This window comes from Myiozetetes cayanensis, unplaced genomic scaffold (genome assembly GCF_022539395.1).
Source record: "Myiozetetes cayanensis isolate MyiCay16 unplaced genomic scaffold, myiCay2020 scf5-8, whole genome shotgun sequence".
NCBI lineage: Eukaryota > Metazoa > Chordata > Aves > Passeriformes > Tyrannidae > Myiozetetes > Myiozetetes cayanensis.
Window position 1 is genome coordinate 27473019 of NW_026087742.1, and position 22018 is coordinate 27495036.

General features: G+C 42.4%; 1 protein-coding gene across 1 annotated transcript in view; it reads right to left on the reverse strand.

The window, feature by feature from the left end:
* CLCN1 (chloride voltage-gated channel 1) overlaps positions 1–10880 on the reverse strand; it is a 35733-nt gene extending 24853 nt beyond the window's left edge. The window contains exons 1-6 of the mRNA XM_050331368.1: positions 10710–10880; positions 4394–4544; positions 3770–3901; positions 2351–2479; positions 2115–2248; positions 1439–1516 (exon numbers count right to left, since the gene is read on the reverse strand). Of these exons, the coding sequence (XP_050187325.1) occupies positions 1439–1516; positions 2115–2248; positions 2351–2479; positions 3770–3901; positions 4394–4544; positions 10710–10880 (795 nt within the window). The remainder of the gene's footprint in view (positions 1–1438; positions 1517–2114; positions 2249–2350; positions 2480–3769; positions 3902–4393; positions 4545–10709) is intronic.
* Positions 10881–22018: the final 11138 nt, after the last annotated feature.

Consider the following 22018-nt stretch of genomic DNA (forward strand, 5'->3'; position numbering starts at 1 on the left):
CTTTGCTAAAACCTCCCTTTAGGTGGTTGATGACATTGGTTACACCATACCCCTTCAGCCTTTTCTCCTTTAGGCTGAACAAACCCAGCTTCCTTGGCTTCTCCTCATATACCACTACACCAAACTCCCAACCATCCTATTGGCTCTTTGCACCCCTCTTCTTTAGTGAGGAGTCCAAAACTTCACTTACTGGTGTTTCTGTTCTCCAGTCCATTGATGAAGTATTCATGTAGTAGTTTCCAGTTCACATTATCACTTCCTGTCATAATTGCCATTGCCTCCTGCTCTACTGCTACTCCTTACACTGAAGTGTTTTTTAACTTCCATTCTCTACTCAATCCTTATTGACTTTCTGGACAGCCCTTGGTGCTCTCCAGGTGGAACAATGTCCATGGCAGGCAGGGACTGAACAAGCTGCATCATTAGAAATCAGCACATTAATAGGTGTCACTTTTCCTATAACCTTCCCTTCCTTTTGCTGCCACCTGTTTCACATGAAAAGAAAGAACTCGTTGCTAGAGCGGGAAGGTATCTGTGGAGAACCTTTCCTGAGAGCAGAAAATCTCACAGCAAGAGGCTAAATGACTTGTACACTAAATGTCACATATAGGAAGACACTTGCCTCCAAGAGGAGCCCCGAAGCAACATCCAACTCCAACTGCGCAAGCCGGCACCAGGAGGTCGAACTGCCTATGCACATTCTGGAACAGAGAGTGCAGCCAGAGACGGGCATGCTGGGGTTAGAGGGAGCAAAGCCAGGGGGTTAGGACCCAGAATAATGAAAATAAGCAACAGCCAGCAGCAGATTCAGCCACTGCTATTACAAATAGCAGGTTCTACACGCTTTAGTGCAGTCTTTAGTACTGTCAGCTGGTCTTTGGCAGTGACATCTGGTCCTTGTGCGCAGACACTCAAGTAAAACAGCCCCTCCAGCTGTTGTATTACACAGTAAGATTCTGCTAAGACCCTGCAGGTAAGGGAGTTCCTACATTTAGCTATATGTGCAGTTAATAGATTTTTTTGTACAACTAGTCAACACAGTGATCAGCCTGCAGAGGCTGGTCTGCAACAGCAAAAGCATAGACATGGTGTCAGTGTCTATAATTAGCAATGCAGTATAAATTTGGCTTAAAGACAAATTAATCTTTGTCTGCAGCTACTTTTTTATACAGACAATTATCACAGTGCAAAAGTATCAGCATCAAAAACTTGTCAAATACATATTTCTAATGAGCCTCTGTGTAATTGAAAGGTAACATTGGTGGTCCTAGACTGTAAATCTGGCCTCCCACTACCATTTTGTTTGGCTTGTATTTTGCTGCTCAGCAGTACAGTGAATTTCAAAACATGTTTCCTCTCTGTTCTGTGGCCTACCCATACTATCCTGTGTCTTAGGAGTTCAGCCTGTGGAAGAGCTATATGCAGACATGTGCCTTACCTCATACACACCACAGAAGATTGACATGAACTTGCTGAGTACTGCAGCACAGATACTGGCAATATGAACAAAAGGACCCTGCAAGAGAAGAGGAGGAGGAAATAAGAGAGGGTTACCCTCTGGTTACTGATAACCACTTAGCTATTGAAGACCTCATAATTTCTCTTTAGCCATCTCAGCCAGTCAGAGAACCAATAGGGTTGGAGAAGACCTCCAAGATCACAGAGTCCAACTGTGAGCAGCACCATGTTCACCACTAGACCGTGTCCCCAGATGCCACAACCACTCAGCTTTTGAATTCTTCCAGGGATGGTGATTCCACCTCTTGCCTGGGCAGCCTATTTCAACGCCTGACAACCCTTTCAGTGAAGAGGTTTTTCCTAATATATAATCTAAACCTCCTCTGGTGTAACTTAAGGCCACTTCCTCTTGTCCTGTCATTTATTACCCGGGAGAAGAGACCAACCCCCACTTGGCTACAACCTCCTTTCAGCTAGTTGTAGAGAGTGACAAGGTCCCTCCTGAACCTCCTTTTCTCTAGGCTAAGCCATGCTAGCTCTCTTAGCCACTCCTCAAAAGACTTGTGCTACAGACCCTTTAATCTTCCTCAGTTCTCCAATCTCCATGTATTTTCCAGACTCTGCTCACTATTGCACATGGAAACAGCAAAATTTACCTCTTTCCCCACAGGCATGCCACTTCCAAGCCCGGCTGTAAGGCTCACAACCTTGGCCACAAAAGCTTTGAGAGTGAGATATTCCTTGAGGACCACTCCCCTCATAATGGTCTTGAGCTCTGGGATCCCAGACCCTGAAAACAACAGCAGAGCAGGGGATGAACTTAACCTGCAGGCAAATGAAACAAAAAAACAAGACAGACAGAAACAGATCTTGCCATGCCTTCTGCCCTTACCAACAGCCTGTGGAGAGACGAGGTGGCAGACAATGGCCGCAAACAGAATGAGAGCAAGTGGATATGCAACCCACACCACATACTGCAGAGGAACATTTGGGTGCAGCTCTCTGTACATCCACTTGTAGGCTGTAGACAGAAAAACAGAGAAGTTGTCAGTAACCACAGCTGCTCCAAACAGGTTGGTACACACCAAAGAAACACACACTTGCAAACGTGCCCATGCTAAATTTCCCTGAGAAATGCTACCCTAAAGTCCTCATTTTCTAAGATAAGCCTTGTTACATTTTGAATTCCCAAATAAAGCAGGCATTCTGGAGGAATGGCTAGAAGACACTATTAATGCCTGTGCCCAAGTGTGGCATAAGAAGAGGTGTGTTACATGCAGTTGTGAGGTTGAATCACTGTACAGTCTCTTTTCATTTGGTAACCTGACTGTCTTATGTGTCTCCTGAAGGAGAATAAAGTGGTCCACCAATCTTTTCTTCCTAAAAACTAGTTTAAAAGCTCTAATTATGATTTGCTTTCTAGAGCAGCAGCATGAAGGGAGCTGTGCCAACAGCTATTAAAACACCAGTGGTACCTTTGCTCAGCCAGACACCATAGCAGGAGCTGCTGAGAATCCAAACTGAACTGTAGCTCCTGTGCAACTGTGTCTTCTCTGCCTGAGCTGGCTCTCTACACAGTAGGAAGCTGAGACATGGCAAAGGGAAAGGAAAAAAAAACCAACCCAAAGGACTCAGCTGCAGAAAGTAAAGGATAGGGAATCTCAGAAACTGGTAGACCATACCAGACTCCTCATAGATGGGGAAGTCTGGGAGGAACCTTGGGTGAAGGAATAATGGGAGCTTTGAGGAATTGCAGTGTCTGGTGAAAATCAGCAGCCAAGCAGAAAGGGTTGGTGTGCATGTGCCAGTAAGGGCTGGGATACTGAAGGTAAGGACAAAGGAACAGTGCAGTTAAAAGGATGTGGGCAATGTTGTGTGTGTGTCTGCACACTGAGATAAGGGGCAGAGGGCCTGAAAAAATCTTGTAATTTTTATAGCTGGGAAAGGGGAGACAGATCACAGGAAAAATGCAGGGAAGGGATATAAGACATAAGACCACAGTACCACTTCCCTGTGCTCCTGCATATTCAAGGGAGCAGAAGGGAAAGGGATTCAAGATGTCTTTGACTCATTATACATATATCCTTTGTTTACGCCCACTAACTTCCAAATTTTTCCCTGCAATCCCTTTAATGAACCTCTTCCTAGTTAACCTTTACTCTAATATGTTGCAAGAACTTCAAACTTCCCAGGCAGCGAGGAGTAAGGATGTATACTGATGTTGAAGGAGGAGGAACATTGGTCACTGGGCTTTATATAAAACATTTTTATCATTTACAGTTTGCTTTTGCAACACCTGAATGGGACCCACCCTGTAGGCTCTTCGCACTGGCATAATCCATTCCCCAGCTCACCAACGCCATGACCAGACCCAGGAGAACCAAGAAAATCCAGTCCTCTCCAAGCTTCTTGGTAATATATTTCTGCATGCGTTTAGCACAGGCTGTGGAGGGAAGAGTGAACCAGAAAAACTGAGGCAGAAAGATGTAGCGCCTGTCTACCTCTCATATGCTTAGAACTGAACAGAATCAGGATTTATTTGGAAGCATCCTGGGCTTAGTGTTGAAGGACTGGTGCCCATCCCTCTCTGACATAGTTATGCAAAATAATAAATGGGGAGTGTTTGTGTGTGTGTGTGAGGACACACAGGGTGGAATTTAACATCTTGTACACTAGCAGCAAAAGTGTGACACAAGGAAGTCCTTTTCCTCTTGTTACAGAGATCTGTTGTGGAAAAAAAAATTATTATTTTTCATTCCAAACAGATCTTGGCTCTTCCTAGGATGAAAGCTCACATGAAGAAGTTTTTTCTTCCAGTCAGATTCCTTTTCCTTGCCCCTATGCTTTCACCAGTCACAATTGCTTAAATTCCATCTCTCTGGCTGGTCTACCCCAATATCTGGTCATAGGATAATGAAAGATGAATTCTCCCTACCTTGACATTTGGAATAGTGTTCTTCTTTGATCTGTACTTGACTGTCACGTTTCAGGTGTCTTCCATTGTTCTTTTGGGCCTGTTTCTTCAATAGGTTTGCTCCTTCCTTCTCTGAAATGTCAGTTATCTGGTCTGTGTATTTGCCATAAAGCTAGAGGAGTAGAAAACAAGAGAGATCAAAAGAAAAGGTAAGGCAGATGCTCCTTCACAGGTAACATTAAGAATGAAAAGGCAGATCGATCTACCAACAGTCCAAGGTGCAGGCCCAAATGTATCCAAGGAGGGAGACTGAGACAGAAACTCTCAGACACCTGCAACTAACTTTTCTTTTTTCTTTCTAGTTCCCACTTCCCAGTCTTTCCAAAACCTTTTCATCTTCTTTTTGGGAGTACAAGATATGGTCACAGAATTCTCATTGTTTTCTAACATCCCAAGAAAAAGCTGGCTGTAGTCTAAAGAGATTGGGTAGACTTTCTGGAGGTACAAAAGAAGGTGAAAAGAGTTCACATGAGGCTGCCATCCTCAGAGCTGTCTCACAGATTTCAGCAGCACTGTAAAACGTCTCTGAAGGTTTTGAGAGGTATTACACCATCAAACAGGCTGCAGGAATGTCCTGCATCTGTTCCTCCTGCTGCCAAGGAATGCTTAACAGGGCACACAGCCACTGATGGTGCCGGCAGAGGAAAAGAATCAGCATCAGCTCAGAAATATCACTGGGTACTGCACTTCTCCAGCTATTTACCCAAATCAGCATGTTAAATCTTCATGTATCTCCAATTCTTCTGAATTTCCTAAATACTTAGTCCAGTCTTTGTCTTCAGATACTAATCTTGAAATGCCATTCGTTATACGCAATTCAAAACCAGCTACACGTGCTTACCAAGGATATATCATACATGGGTACACAGTAAACTTGGCAGTTGTGCCGTCTTGTCAACAAGATCTCAAGGGAGTTTGAAGAACCCTGACTGTGCCCCCTTGTCTGTTTACCAGATTCCCTGAAGAGCAGCTATCCTACCTTACTCTTCCAGAGTATAGGTGGGGAAGGTGTGTGTTTAAGAAGCTGAGAATAAGCCTCTCCTTCTCACATGTCCTTCAATGAACCAGGTTTAGCTTTACTTCAGGTCAGGTTACCGCCTGATGCACTTCCCACCTGTGAGAAGGCAACTCTTTGCTTCCTCCCCAGCACAACATCTGCTTCTCTGAGATTTTCTGAGTAGCAGGAGGAGAATGAGCAATGTTTTGATCAGCAAAGTCAAACACTTTAGCTGGAGAATGGTTAGACATAGGAGAGAGATAATGCACGACCACACACTTAGAAGACATTTCTATTTGACAGTTCATGCCTCCTCTTTTCGAGGTAACACAAGAGATGTTCCTGTTCCCCTCAGATAAAATAGATTCAGAGACTCACAGAAAGATTTACAGTGGTAGGCACCTCTGGAAGTTTCTAGTCCAAGCCTCTGCCCACAGAATGCAAACTCCAAAGCCAGAAAAGCCAGATTAGGCTGCTCAAGACCTTGTCCCAGCAATTCCTGAACATCTCCAAGGGTGTAAATTATCCAGCTTCTCTGAGCACCTGTTTCAGTGCTCTACCAATTAACATTTCAATATAACAAATATGATTGAAGGTCCTAAGTATTTTACTTATTTGCACATACTTCTCAAGGGACACTTGAACCATATGACATCAGCTCTCTTTGGAAATCCTAGTGGATTTTTTTTTCACAGAACACACATCTATGCTTTATTAAATCATGCTGATCTAAAGGCAGCTCACCTGGTGTCTCTTAGACAGATTGATCCTATCTGAACAGCTGAAGATATTCTTCCATTCATCACTGTATTGGAAACTACACAAATTTATTGTAATTATTAACCACATGATTACCAACACATTCTAGGTAAATTAAGCAATGCAGACCCTTTGCAGTGAGGAATGGCCATGCTCTGACCTCCATAATACAGACAGGACAGTGAAACATCAGGCTGAAGAATTTCATCTACAAGCTGCCACATACAGAATGCAGTCCTAACATAGCAAACTGCTCAGATTTTTTGTCTCACTGTGTCTATTGCAGCTAGAAATGCTAAGTACTAACAGATTTTAGACAAATGAATCTTCACTTCAGCTAGTGTTTCATTGCTGTTAAATGGTCATGAGGAATGCATTTATATCAAATACAGCTTAAACCCAACTGTGAACTCAAACCCATGTCAAGTATGAGATTCAAAGTAGAATCTTCCATCTGCCAGATAGAACATCATGACAGTATAATAATAAGAATGTTGAAAGTCCTCATATGGTATCCTAGTTCGCTGCTTCTGTCTGGCTGGAAAATGGTGCACTCAGGATGTGGGAAAAAAGGAGTTAGTCCACAGACATAAAAAAAGAAGTTTGTCCTGCCAAACAAGATAGTCTCAATTCATTTAAAGAATCCTTCACATATGTGTTTTGCTTCTCCAGGACTCTGGCAGTATCTGAAATGGTAAAAGATTGTGGGACAGAGAAAGAATCCAGAAAGCAGAGGATTACCTTAAAGCAAAATTAGGTTAGGCAAGAACTATGCACTCCACTAGAAGGCATGTAAAACTAAAAATATAACACAGTAAGATTCTGACTTCCTTCTTCTGTTGCTCCCTCACTAACACAAGGAACACAGGATTTCTGAGCACTAGAAAAATTGAAGACAAATTCATAAGATCTTAGTTACCACCTGAGGGTTGAACCAGAAAAGGTACTATCATGCCTAGCTTGGCTAAATGCTGAGTGAGACTATGATAATGGTGCAAAACCAGCTGAGAGTGTAAATACAAGTAAAGATAAAAGGGAGGAACACACACATAAAAAAAACCCATCCAGGGAGAAAGCACAACTAGGATAAAGTACATTTTCAGGGAGGAAGCATTTATTAATGCTTAACTGTAAATCAGCAGGGTTTATCTCTCCAGAAATTGGAGAAGTTTCATTGCTTGAGTAGCAGAGGAAAAGCTGCACAGAATCTCAGGGAAAAAATATACCACAATCTCAAGACTTTTCTGGGAGCTGTTTTCTGAGAGCTCAGCACATGTATAGAACTGTTCTCTCACACTCCAAAGCCCAAGCTATCTCCCATGTCTTTCCAACTGAATAATACATTTTACACAGAATACTCCAGTCCTGAAATCCCCTTTCCCCAGTACTGTCAGTGCATCCTGTTTATAAGCTGCTGCTCCTAGTCACTGAGGCAGCCCTGGGCTCTACTTCTCATCCCTTTCATTCCATCCTTGTAGCCATCCTGCTATCTTCATTAGGTGATTTTTTTTCTGATGGATCACAAAAGAGAAGCTGTACTGGTCTCAAAGGTGAAAATTCCCAGAATTCACTGCATAAGTTAATTCAGATGTCAGTAAGAAGTCTTGGTTCAACTGCCTAGATACAGAGCCAGTGAGGCATATGTAAGCAGTGGGGGACAGCAACAAAGTAATAGTTTTTCCTGCAGAAAAGGTAGCAAAGGGGAGGGTCTATCAGTAATTCCACCACTTGAAGGGGGAGAGGGGTTGGAGAAAAACATTAGAGCAAGATTTCTTGGAGGGGCACAATGAAGGACAAAAGGGAAAAAATACAACTTGCAAAAAAGTCCATGCAAAAGGAAAGCATGTCCCCGTCTACCCCCTCTTGAGGCTGGTTTAACACAGGAACAGGTACCCAGAGGGCTGGGGAATCTTCAGTCTTGGAGATGTTGAGAATGGACAAGGCCCTGACCAACCTGACCTGTCTTCGGAGTCAGTCCTGCTGTGAGTAGGAGCTTGGGCTGGAGAGTTCCAGAGGACCTCTTAACTATCTCTATGTGAGCCTGTTATTCTGTATTACTGCATTGCATGATTTTGTATTGCACATCCCTCCCACTACACCCATCTGTGTATTGCTGAGTGAGCTCTCTGCCAGGAACACGCTACAGTCACAAATAACACAGCTTCTAAATACTTCATCAGCTGTAGCTGCTTTCTCATGCAGACAGAAAGCAGTACAAAATCCCACAGTACATGATAATGTACATTTTTTGTCAGGGTATATTATATCATCTATCATATATCTACTATCTGTTATCTTAATTGTCCAACATTATGCATATATTGTTATTATTATCCTACTATTGTTATTATTTTATTATCTATTAAGCACTATATGAATTTTTACCACTTATTATCTGAAGGTCCAAGGCAAAAGACCAAGACTTCACTGTTCTGGGGCCTGTGTAAACCCAATCAAATCATATGTAAAACAGAAGGCAATAGCTAGCAAAAGAAAAGTGTACAACAGAATCAAACCTCTCTCTGCCAAATGTTTTTTCACACGTCAATGGGGAAAGAAATCTTAATGATTAATCTGGATGAAAATGGATGAAAACATGTGCAGCAGGTTGTTTTTCATGCTAATAACATGATAATAAGTATGCATGTTTGTACAAAGTATACATGCATATTTATAATTTATTGGAATGTGGGTGAATGGCTAGCAAAATATACACATGCACATCAAGCCTGGCTCTGCCAGAATATGTCTGCATACAAAGTTTCATGCATAAACATACATGCACAAGTGTACATGGTTGTTTATGTAAAATATTTCTAGGACATTTTTCAGTAAAACTATAAATAGAACTGTCTGGGGTTTTGGGTTGCAAATTGTGTTCACAAATGCATGCTTGCTTGGGGGTATTTCTGCCTGAAGATATCCTTGGGAATGGATTTGATGGCCTTCCTGTTTGTGCTTGAGGTTGTCTATCTACGTGCACTGACCATCACGCCTCTGGAGCCGAGCACAGAGACACTCTGGTGCCAGGCAGCAAGAGCACAGCAGTGGGTTGTATTGCCTCACTGTGACATCTGTGTCTGCTGGTGAGTATGGTTTTAGATGTGTGGGACTGGTGTATCTGGTGGATACATGTGAGCTGGGATGTTTCTGGGATGCGCTTAACTGGAGAAGCAGTTTACATCCCACAGCTCCCTCCCACCCCAGCTCACTGTCTGTTCACAGCACACACACCAAGGTGCATTTCCTTTGCCCATCTCAGCTCTCCAGCCCCAGGTGCTGCGCTGCTTGCACCCCATGGGGCAGGCATGACCCCAGTGGAGCTCAGCTCCAGGTGGGCACACACACCTCTCTATCCTGTCCCACTCCACACCATGCTCCAATCAGGTCTTTTCCAGAGGCCTTCCCAGTGGTGCTGCTGCTTCCAAACCAGCTGGGTGGTGGTTTTAGAAGACTTTAGTGTAGGATGCATACAAATTCTCAGTTGTTTTAGTTTCAGAAGAGAAATTCCTGAATATGGCCGTATAACCAATTCTCTTTTGTGTTGTGACACATAACCATTCTCCTTGGGATGCTTATCCACCAGAAGAGACTTTCTTGTGCCAAATGTGGTTTTTTTCCTATCACTACATCACAAATGTCTTCCCGCACCAATTATTCACCATCCATGTAAGCGGATTTGAATTCATGTAAGGAGAAACACCCACGCTGTGAATTGCACATTCACACATTGCACATTCATTGCACCAAAGCCCTCTTAGGTCAGATTGGTTTGAGCAGAGTGGTAGGAAATTAGATACCAGGCCTCTGCTGTAAAACCTCCCTTTGCATGAAGCTGTCCCAAAAGTAGAGGTAAAGGAGATACAGAGAGTAATAGAACAAGAAGCCATAACCAGAGTACATCTCTGTCGCAGATACTTTTCTGAGCCACTGCTTGTATGAACTAAAAAAAGAGTCAGGTCAAGTGTAAGGGTTAGAAAGTCCCTCATTTACATCTTCCCTAAGAGTCACCAAAACTATCAATATACATGTATGGGCCTATGACCATGAAGTTCTTTTTGCTCAGAGAAATGTTACAAGAGAGCTTTATTTCATATATACAGCTGTGCAGATAGATACCCATCCATCTACATCATTGTTCTCTTTGATTTTATTCACTTTTCTGCTCTACTTAATATCACTATGCAGATGAAGGCAGTTGCAGCTTCTCTTCGTTGTTACAGATGCATTAATCTCTGGTTGATTTTTCCCCATCCCAGCATGTCCATTCCAACTCTCATTGAATCTATGGCAGGTGAAAATGACCTCTGACTTGAAATGCTGATAAGGACTCCTGGGTTTAAGTACAACTGTAAATGCCAATGCCTGAGCTGGGAGTCAACAAACAAAAAGGGGAGAATTGGTAGGACTGGGAATGGACAGGGATGTGCGCTCTACCAGCACTGTTCTGGGAGCCCCAAGAACCTATGTGATCCCAAGGAGACCTGTGCTGCCACAAACATCCCAGTTGTCCAGCCCTACCTGTGGGTAGCTGAGGGAGTTCTCCTGGCAGCGCGGCTCGTCCCCTGTGCCCCCGGCCTCACGTCCTGCCTCCAGGGGTATCCCGTAACGGGTGCATTTCTCAAAGCAGACATAGTCGTATTGTGGTGAGCCCCCCCACAAAGCTGGCTTCGATTCGGGTTCCTGCGTCATGGTCTCTGAGCTCTCCATGTCTCTACTCTTCCTCATGCTCATCTTTAGTGGAGCTGCTGCTCTGAGCCTTACCTAGAACCACCACGTGTTCTGACAGAGAGCAAGGCCTCCGCATTTTCTGCTGCTCCTTCCTTCTTTTTTTTCCTCTCCTCAGACCGCTCTGACTTGTCCTGTTCTTGCACTCTCTTTCTCTCTGCACCCCCCACCCTTCTCCTCCTTGTGCCTCTCTCACTTTCTTCCCTTCCTGCCCAAAGGCACTGATGACAGGGTTCAACTATATTTATAGCAACCTTCATCTGCCACATGATTCCTCAGTACTGTGCCTGATCTCAGCAAAAGGCAATAACTCTGTTGGGATTGAATATCAGGTGTGAGCAAGAGGGGAACTCCTGAAGGAGAGGAAAGGGGGAGGGGTAAGGAGGTGGTATGACAGAGCTATAAGCACAGAGAGAGAAAGCAGAGAGTAGGAAGCAGAAATTATTATCCAGGATAACAGTTCTTTCACAGCTTCCCGTCCTGAGCAAGCCGTGTTTGCAATGACTACAGAAGTCAACGGGCTTCCTCATTCTCTCCCCAGATACCAGGTGTCCAAAAGACTGAGGGACAATCATAAAGATCCCAGCAACTATGGTGAGTTGGAATGAGGTAGGTGTCCACTTAGTGTCCCAAGAAAATTTTAGCTAAGTTCATAGCCCACAAGAGAAGCAGCAAACCCTGATGGAGAAGTCAGGCATCCCTGTAAACTGCTGAGCATTACAGTCTAATCTCAGCCTTCCCACATTCCCTTACTGGGAACACTTTACACTTTGAAGAATGTCACCAACCTGCTCTGTGGGTACTCAGTTATAGGTGTATGCAGAAATTCATTCTTCTTAATGCTCACTTTCTTCGCACTAAAACATTCAGCAGCTTTTCCTCTCCACTCTGCCAGTGGTTTCTCAGCCAGGAAAAAAAGCAACAAGCTCAGCCGACACCAGTGAGCTACCAGACAGTGCTAGGAGTGAGAAGTATGTTACAGCAACATGGCCTAGAGGCATCTCCCAGTACTGCCAGTGTGCTGCCTGTATCCATTCTGATGGCTATTAATTAAGGAAGAACAGTGGGTTCAAAATCCTGAAAACTGTGTGCAAAGAAAAAAAGAAAAGAAAAAAAAGACTCCAAATTTCAAGCTTCTCGTACTGCAGGATAAGAGATTTGCAGGCAGGATGGGATTGAAAGAGAGGCAAAATGTCCTTCTTTTGGGTCTGAAAGTGGTCCCGTTGTTTTGTTTTGCAGACTCCTGTAGAACATTTCTTCTTTTGGTTTTTGTTTTTTTAATCTGCATGGTCCTTGAGAGCGAATTAGAAAGAAAGACACACCTAATTTTCTCCATAAACCACCTTTTCAACTTCTCCAGTGTTTCTGCTAAGATATCCATATTGATGTCCATTAGCAGTAATATCCAGATGGATGTTGTTAGTCTCTACAACCCACAACTGGTGGTGGGCCAGGCAAGCACTGAATATTTCCAAAAGCGATACCAGTGCTTCCTCAAAATCTAGAGACCTGTTTCATTCTCACCAGCACTCACTTTACTGTCAACAAGCAATGTTTTCTGGAGGAAGACTATCTACCAACAGGTAGGACGAAGCATGTAATGAGACACACTAAAGAAGAGTTTCTAAGTGACTATGTCTAGGAAATCAGGGAAAAACATTTGGATATCCTCATAGATTGCCATCATAAAAGCATTAATTGCTCCCAACATACTGATATGCTTTTGGAAGACCAATGTCACTATGGCATAGCATATACTATATAGTGTATAAAACATAAAAAACTCTGTAAAATTTTTAAGTGGACATCATATATAGGAAGCCTAAACACCAGGCTCAGCAAACACCAAAGCCATAATACAGCGTCAGATCTTCAGTTACTATTACATGTACTGGAGGAGAACACTTATCACAGCCACTGGAAAAAATGAGAACTTTTACCCAAAAGTTCACCCTTCTAGCTCATGTTTTTCAAGAGGCACAAGAATGGCACTTTAGAAATTGCTACAGTATGAAAATGAACCCAATGCTGCCAGCTAATCAAACTCAACTGTCTCTCTTGCATGATATTGTTGTGAAATTTCCATGGGAAATAATTATATAATAATAGCCTAAAATAGGATGATCCTACTCTGAAAGGCTTTTTCCAAGAATTGTCCCTCTCAGCCTCCCAACTGGCACCAGTGTCACCCACCTTATCAATAAAAGCATGAAGGATCCCAAGGCCAGCATCCACTAAATGACTCTAGATGCCACTTGAACCTCTACTATCCACATGAAGAAGGCAACCTACAAAAACCCTGAGCCCTCACTTTTGCTTTCCACAACATAATACATCTCATCCAGTGCATGGAATGGTAGAGTGACAACTGAACAGTTGTGCTGTGGTGGTACCTATGTGCACTCTAAAGACCTACCTCCAAGGACATCTGCAGCTAAGGACCTAGGATTTACCTAATTCCTGCTGGGACAGCACATCTTATCCAAAAATATCTCTACCTCTGGTCTCTGTACTGAGATACTGTCTACCAAGACAGTCTACTGTCTTACTGTCTGAGTAAGACTGAGAACTGAAATTCACAGTTCTAGTGCTTGACAAAATATATACCATCTGTAGAGATATTGGATTTATGTCGCATTATGTCCTGAACACTAATCTTATCATTCCTCTCAGCTTGTAAATCACCCCTCTCCCTCTTTCCCCTAGGAGGAAAGCACATTGTCAGCTCTCTGGGAGCTATTAACAGTCCTCACTATTCCACAAGGTACCAGTAATCTTCTATCACAACTCCAGCCTCACTGGCACTAGTGTAGTTGAATTCAAAGCAGGTATTCTCAATTTGTATTTGCTCTGAGATCTGCTGCTTCTATTTCAGGCTCAAAGAAGAACTTGCAGACCCAACAGCTTGTCCACTTTTCCCTATTGGCACAGCTGATCTAATGAAACATATAGTTCCAGCTCTACCTGTTATATTGCCTGTATTTTCAGATCCTCGGAGTCCCATAAGCAAAGAATATAGAGCACACCCCAAAAAAAGTCTGCCTTTCTGCATTGCTGCTGCCCCGCAACTGCTGTCAAATCTCCCCTATCACTTTTCCTGTAATCTCCTGCCGCAGTTCTTCTTCCTGTATTTTCCTTATTGTTCATCTGTCCTGCTTTCTACTACCCAGGGCTAGCTCTGCCCTTATACCAGGACTCAGCAGTGTAGTACTGCTGCTGTTTAAGAGGTTACCAGCAGACTCAGGAGACTAGCACAGACTCCTAAAAAAGGAGGAAGATTTAATAAACATCTTGCACTAGCCACAAACACAGATGACTTGTATGCATGGCTTGACTCCTCAGGTGGACCTAAGCTTCTTGGAAAGGCTCACAAAAGTTTTTAGACTGCCCATGGCATGCAATAGGAAAAGTATACAACCTACTCATACACCTTTTTTTTTCCTTACATATTACAGGCCCTAGTGGGACTGCAAAGTGTGATTCCCAGTGTACTTCCTTCAAGTGGGGCATCTTTGTGACAGATGAAACTACAGCTATAGTCCAAATTAGGGTATTAAGTGATGAAAAAGGAAGGAATAGAAGTTGGAAGAACTCTCACCCGTGATGGGTCTCTTCTTCAGTCAGCCATCTATTTTTCTCTCTCCTCTTCCCAGTTTTCTCTCAGGTCTCCCTTTCTCTTCCTTTATTTCTCCTCAATGCTTTTCAAGATGCAGAGATATATCTAATGGCCTTCCCATTCTACTGCCTTTATACTGAAAGCTCTGTAGGGTGAGGGGACAGGTGATTGAAGACTTGTACTTGTCTTATGATCTGGTCCCAGGAGATTTATCACCTGAAATCCAAGTGCTAATAATCTACAGTGACAATCTTAATGTTCCCTGTGCCCTGCCCACACAATTATCAGATATCATTCTAACTTCTGAGACTTCTGCTTATGACAGAGCTTTTTTTGGTTTGTTGTGTAGCAGATTCATCCTAAAAGATCTAGACCACTTCATGACATCACTGTGTACAAATGTTATGGCCCACCACCAGACTGCAGCCTTCTCTGGAATGAAATGTCATATCTGTTTTTCAGCTGCCACCAATACTGCATACACGGACATTATAGCAGCTGGTGGTGCAAGCCCTTTAACACCCTAGACTGACAGAAGCTGAATTTTCTGAGGCAGATTTATTGTTAATGAGAACCCTACATGCAGAATAGAAGAACAGTCATTTAAGAACAAAGAAAAAATAGCATTCTGTGCTTAAGAAAGCTCAGTCCAAGAGGTCTACAAGGCTGTGAACGAGACAATGTAAAAGATAGATATGAGACAAAAGAAACTGTAAAGGTGAAAAAGGGAGTTTTACAGGAGGAAGAGGAAAAAGGTGACAAAAGGAGGTCTACTTAACAGAAACAGAGGGTCTAAGAGATAAACACAGAGGTAAAAAGAGGCAAAGCACAGAAGGGCATGAGAGAATGAGATGCTGGACAGGAAGAAGATACAACAAGCATATTTTGCCTCAAGCAATAGCTTCAGATGGAGCAGAAAAAAAGATGGAAAAGGCAGGAAAAAGATTTCAGTATGTGTCAGATAAGGCAATGGCTTCTAAATGAGAACAAAGTGCTTGACTAGGACATTTTATTAGACAAGAATACCCATGGTGGCTTCAAAGAGCTACAGGAGGCAATTAGAGCTTTGGCAGAGAAAGAATGCTGTGAAAAGGGTTAGGAAGAGGGAGGGAGACTGGAAGAAAAGACAGCTTTTATAGTAAAAGAAAGAAATGGATCATGGACTGAGGCTTGAACAGTAGCAAAAGACAAAAATTTAAGCTGTGCAGGGGCACAGAGTAAGCCAGGCTGAATATGGAGACACAATGGCAGAGAACTCTCAGAGGACACTTGAAAGAAGGGCTGAATCCACAGTAAAAAGTAAAAAGACCAGAAAGTTTAAGGGCTTTCATCATGGAGAAATAACAAGATAATATGATGATATTCAAGTGGACATGTACTGACTAATACTAGACTGAATAGAGCAGAATTGACAGAAACAGGGCAGATTTTGAGAATCATTAGCTTTTGATAACTCAAGTAGAAAGAGGCAGAATGGGGGGAAAAAATCTCACAATCGAAAGCAGGTAAATACTTACAGGAACTCAAGAACATGAAGGAGCCATTGAAGTACATGTTGGAATAGATGAATTTGAAAGGAAACTTGAACAGATCATGATAGAGCATGATGACACTGTGGCATGACATAATATGACAGTATGATGTGCCATGACTTGGCAAAAAACAAATGAACTTTACAGTTATGTCTCAGTTCCAGAAACAACCTAACTGTGACAGTCTGCACAGAGCACCATATCTGTGTTGATGCTGGCACTTAAGGTAAATTACTTATTACCTTGAGGTTGTCATGTCCTCCATCACAGTGTGATCACAGGTTAGAACTGAGAGCAAAAATAAAAAGCACAGAGAACTTAACAAATCCAGCAACCAGAGCAAGACACAGAAAATCAGATGAAAGAGAAGACAGCAAAATTAGGTTTTATAAATGGATCCCAGCTCATTCAGAGCTTTAAAGTGGATATGACTGTCCTGGTGAGATCTCTGGTAAAGATTCAAAGCTTCAAAACTCAAAACAGAACAGCCTTTACTAGAATAAGATAATTTGATTCTTTCAAATAGAGAAAGCTTCAAGCATGTAACTCAGGAAGCACAGGAATAAATATATAGCTTATACACAACTTTCCTCCACTCACTGTGACCTTGCTTGCAATTAAGCTGACGACCTTCTGAGCTGCTAAAATTTTGTGCTTACAGACTATTGCCTAGGAGATTGTTTCCATACCTCCACAGCTTGGATGGCTCCTCCCCTACAGCTGCCCCTCTTCTTAAATTGCAGTCCTCAATTCTGTCAGTGATTCTCTACCCTACAGCATCCTGCAGCTTCTATTAAATAATTTCTTCTTTGCATATGCCCAAAGACTTTTCAAATGAAGAGGTATCTTACTGGTGGGGTAGAGAATTGATTGCCTTGCCTTAGAATAAACCAAGAGCAAATCAAATAGTGACAGTGTGAATGTAAGTACCAAAAGTTAAAGAAAAAAAATAGTAGTGGACTGCTGAGAAGCAGAAAACTCTTTATAACTGGACTGTGCATCCAAAAGCAGCTGAAGTCAGTGAGAACTAGCAAACATTTAACTGTTTGAAGTGGATTCAGTGGATTTCTTATTTTCTAGGATAATAATTTTGCATGACAAACATTCTCTGATGTAATTGGCTTGAAGACAGTTTTAGCAGAAAGGACCAAAAAATATCTAGGAAATACAGGTTTATCTCTAGTGATCAAAATGTATTAGGGATGTTTCTAAGCTAGTGAATTTCTTATTATTTCAGCACAGATAATCTACAGTTTCTGCCTTACTTCCCCTTCTCTCTATAGATTTCCTGTTGCACAGGTAAAATTAAAAATTACACATTAGATCTGTCAATCATGTTATTACACAACAGTATGACTGACATCATGAGGGTGGAAAGAAAGTACAGTGATGAGCTGCATAGAGCTGGGCTGCCAGAGGCTGTGCCAGGGCTCCTGGTTTTCAATTGGATTTGGCTAATTTCAAGTGAAGAATACTGCCTCTTACGTAAGCCATGGCCAACCAGGAAAATGTGTGGTCATAGCTGAAAGGTTTGGGAAGAGGACTGGCTTATGAAGTGAAATTATCTGGACTGAGTTGAAATGGGAAAGTTTCAAGAACATGTTTATGGTGTACTTGATCTGGGGTTGGTCAAGAAGAGACCATAGGTATGGACAGCATATCTCCAGAGGGTCATGGCTAGGATTAGAGATATGCAAGAAAAGAAATAATGTATTTCATTTTCCTGATATATGTTCAACTTTCAAACACTTGAAAAGTAGTTTCTTTGAAGCGCTATAGTTTATAGATCTCTCTGAAAGAGTGATCACATTACATAATTTAGGGGACTTAAGGAGCAGACTGGTTGAAAAGGACAGTCTTATGTTTTTATGTACTGGAACTAGTGATCAGGAAGCTTGATGCAAGAAAAAAATTAATTTTTCAGCCATCTCAGCTCTCCATTCCAGGTGATGGATGGCCATGTGAATATTAGCAAAGAAGGGGTCAGGAACACACCTAGAAATGAGGAAAGGGACTGTTTCTTCTGATTGTAGCAGAGACATAATCAACCATAACCCTTTTTTCAGTAACATGTGAGTCTTGCTTACATTTCAGACTTTCACCATGATTAGAGCAAATGCTGTGAACTACTGACAAGAATTCCATGGTTGCCAAGTGCTTGTTGTTGTCTGTACAAGTTTGTCCTGTCCTGTCTTAGATAACCGAGATAAATGGTGTCAATATAAGAGTTGTAGCACAGATGTGTTATCATTACCATTCAAGATTTTTTATATACCATATTTACTATGTTATACTAGTAAATCTTGTACAGTTTTGACTAAGCTTCCTGTTTTCCTTCTCCTTCCCCCATCTAAATGCAGATACCCATACAAAAGCACCTAACCCTCCAACACAGCTTGGGGTCTTGCCTGTTTCCCATAAAACAATCCCTGGTGGTAATATGAGATAAAGACTAAGGTAAACAGAGGGAAGATAGTGTTTCTCTTGGCAGCCTGACATAATAAGTCCATCACAAATGAGGGCAAAGCAATTCCCCTGCAGCAATAACCTTTCCTGTTATCACAGGCTGCTGATACAGGGATGATAGTGAGAGTCAGCATGACATTCACTGGACTCTCTCTTTTATCAGTCCCCTGCTTTGACTTGTAGGAAAATGTTGGGGGAAGGGAAGAAGAACTGGATCAAGCAAGTGCATCCAGGTTGAAGTACTGGGCCACTCTTTGGCATGAAGGCTGCAGAAAGTCTTTTCTCTGTTGAACTTATTAAACTAAAGCTGCTGCATACTTAGCAGCAAGAGCCTATTTTGACTGTCACTAGGAAAAAAAGTGCAAGAAGTACTCCAGGACCATGAGGCAGAAGCAATCTCCAGATGTCAAAGACAGAGGTAGCCTAGTATTTCCAGTTGAGGACAAGATAAGTCAGCAGAGGAGAGTGCAGGAAGTTCCCCATAAATGGCATTGTGTCCCAGAGCTGGTATTTAATGTCCATGACATCTAAAAATATTAAAGCGGGAACAGGAATGCAGGAATTGGATGTAGATCAACATAAGAAGCTATTGACTTAAATCAGGGATGGTGGAGAGATAAAGAGCCAACACAAAAGAAGATGTAGAGGATAAACAGTGGAAACTATTCTAACTTTCATTCAAGTTGAGAACAGAAATTAGTTCTAGGAGCTGCTAAACTCAAATTGTTTATGAGAAATTACAGATTTTTAGATACCATGTTTGTTTGTGTAATAGCATTGCTCACAGTCCTGCTCATGCATTGTTAGGCATTCAGAGTCAGCAATAATCCCTAAGAGTGTTCAAGGTATCTTGTTCAAACACTGCCCTTGGTCTGGGGTGTATATCAATTTTTTTGCATCTGTATCACAGACAGATTCTGTTCCACAAGTAGCATTATGTCTACAGAATATTTTGATACGGGGAAGTTAGTAAACAAAAAAAAAGCAGAGATGGTCCTTGTGAAATTTTTCAAATCCCACTCCCTCTGGTGGTTGTTCTTGCATCAAGAAGAGTGTTGTTGCTCTCTGACAGGTGCACTGACTGGCCTGGGGACCTTTACTTAGTAGGAGAAGGACAGAAACAATCCCAGACCATAGATTTTGTGGACCACAAGGACTTGGGCTCACACAAGTCTGCAGACTCCTCAAACCCACTGTGCTGAGGGATAAGCTGTGCCACCTGCTGAAGACTCATTGCTCTGGGAAGAAGACGCAGCTGCTCCTTGCCATGGTTGATTACAACCTCATCTTTATCAGTGTTCAAAGAGGGAAGGGGAGGTAGAGGGTGTTCCTTGTACTACGAGGACCACAGCTCTGGCTACAGAACTGGCTGGTATACAGCACTGCTGGTACCAGTGGCTTCACCACTGCTAGCCACCAGGTTCCTTTCTCCTGTGCTCTCTCCCTCCAAAAGAAACTGCTCAAAATGCCATCATTAAACCCTCATGGGATGGAGGTAAGGTCTCTGCAGGGACACAGTATTGTGTCTCTTGGCTTTGGGCAGGAGTGTTGCCTGCTGTCTTCCTGCAGGAGATCTTCACCAATATAAGTGTGCTTTGTGGCAGGACCACTTGGACAGATATGTCTGTCTACAGAATTTCATACTGAGTTTTCCCACACTGATCATTACAATCCTGTCCTCTCCTGACTTACAGTCTTGTACACTGAGGAACATGATCGTTGCACTAAATCAGCTGCTGCACATTCAGATCTGCTTAGGTATTAAAGACGTTAAAACACTTCTGTGTTCTGATACCAGGTCTGTGATGTCCTTTTTATCAGGTGCCTTCTTCAGCAGTCCTTAGTCCACAGGAGTGTTTGGACCCAGCTGTGAATTTTTATTCTGCTGCATTTATTCTGACAGAACTGCATTAGAAACAAGAGGCAGATATCATCAAGAAGGCAGGAGGTCAGCACTCCCTAAAGGATTTCTGGTACACTCTCCAACCAGATAATAATGCTTCTTTCACCTATATCCATGTGGAATTAATCAGACTGAGCCACCCCTAACTAGACAGAACCAGTATCTTGCACAAGAATGTCTCATGGACAGCCTCCAGCACCTAACTATTGTGTTTCCCAAATAACCATCCATCCTCTGTGAGGGTTGTTATCACTTCTTGCTGGCCTGACAGTCATTTTAGTATGGGTATTGTAGGACCTGTGGAAAGACAGGTCCAAAGGCTTTGGAAAATGGTGTGTACCTGGTCATCTTGCCTTACCTACACATAGCGATGGCTGCCAGCAGAAGGATATGGCAAACATGCAGTTGTATCAAGAGGTTTTGGAGCTGGATGGGTGTTTGCCTTGTGATCCATTGTTTTACAGTGAGTGTTGGGAGAAGTGGAATAATGTGTAGGATTTGGAAGTTTGATTGTCCTGACATGTTGTTTTTTTCTCTTATCATTCCTGAAGCTCCTCTGGGAAACAGATAATATAATACATTTCCTCTACACCTTGAAGAAAAAGAGGGTTCTAGGAAGCATATCACATGCATTCTGGCAGAGGGCACTTCCTATTAAAGTCCAAAATTTCAACCTATTTAGATGTTGAGTTTGTTAGTTAGATCCATGTTCTTATCGGCATATAGTGCTACTCTATCACTAGGATGATTTACCTTATCTTTCTGCATGTTTTGTATTCCATTATTACAATTTCCCATTGATTGTCTGCCTCAAATATTTAATATATCTTCTGGTATATTTTCTGTTTAGGATGAGAGACTGGTCCTATATGGTATTTTTCCTTATTCTAGCATTTGTGTAGAAGCAGGTGTAACAGTGCTTTGGTTCTTGTTTTGGTACTTCATTTGCATTGAACCATATTTGCTTTCTGTGTCTAATTTGATTGTTCACAGACTCTGATCTGCCCTGCACCTAAGGATACAGAGTTACTGTAACTTTGCTATCCTTCACAGAAATAGCCTGAAGATAAAAATGCTTTTGCACTTGTGATTGTCTCCTAAATCTTCAGTCCAAAGTGTACTGATACCCTTTTACATGTTCAGCATCAGAAGACTGATTCCTGCAGCTGGTCTGTCCCTCCTGTACAAGGTCACTCTTCACAACTGTCTGTAGCAAGAAGCTGCATTACCAAACAATTTTCTCATCTTTTCATAGGGTTTGAACAAGCATGTGATTGATTGAGAGGTGACCAAGCTGAGTTGATGGAAAACCAATTGTTTTGATAGGTTGGATTTCTCTTCAATCCTGAAGCTAAATTAACATTAATAATAATAATGGCCAGTCTTCGCGAGCGAAGATCCGGGGAAGGTCTTCTACACTTTCCAGCCTGCGCATTGGATTTTTTAGGTGAGACACAGTGTGCGCGGAACTGAGCCCACCCTTTAATCCTAAGGTTCATCTGCCGGGGCCAAGCGAGCTTGGACGGTGGCAGCGAGGTCCTTAGGACGTAGGTGGGTTGCCTTTAAGGGCTAACGAGCCCCACCT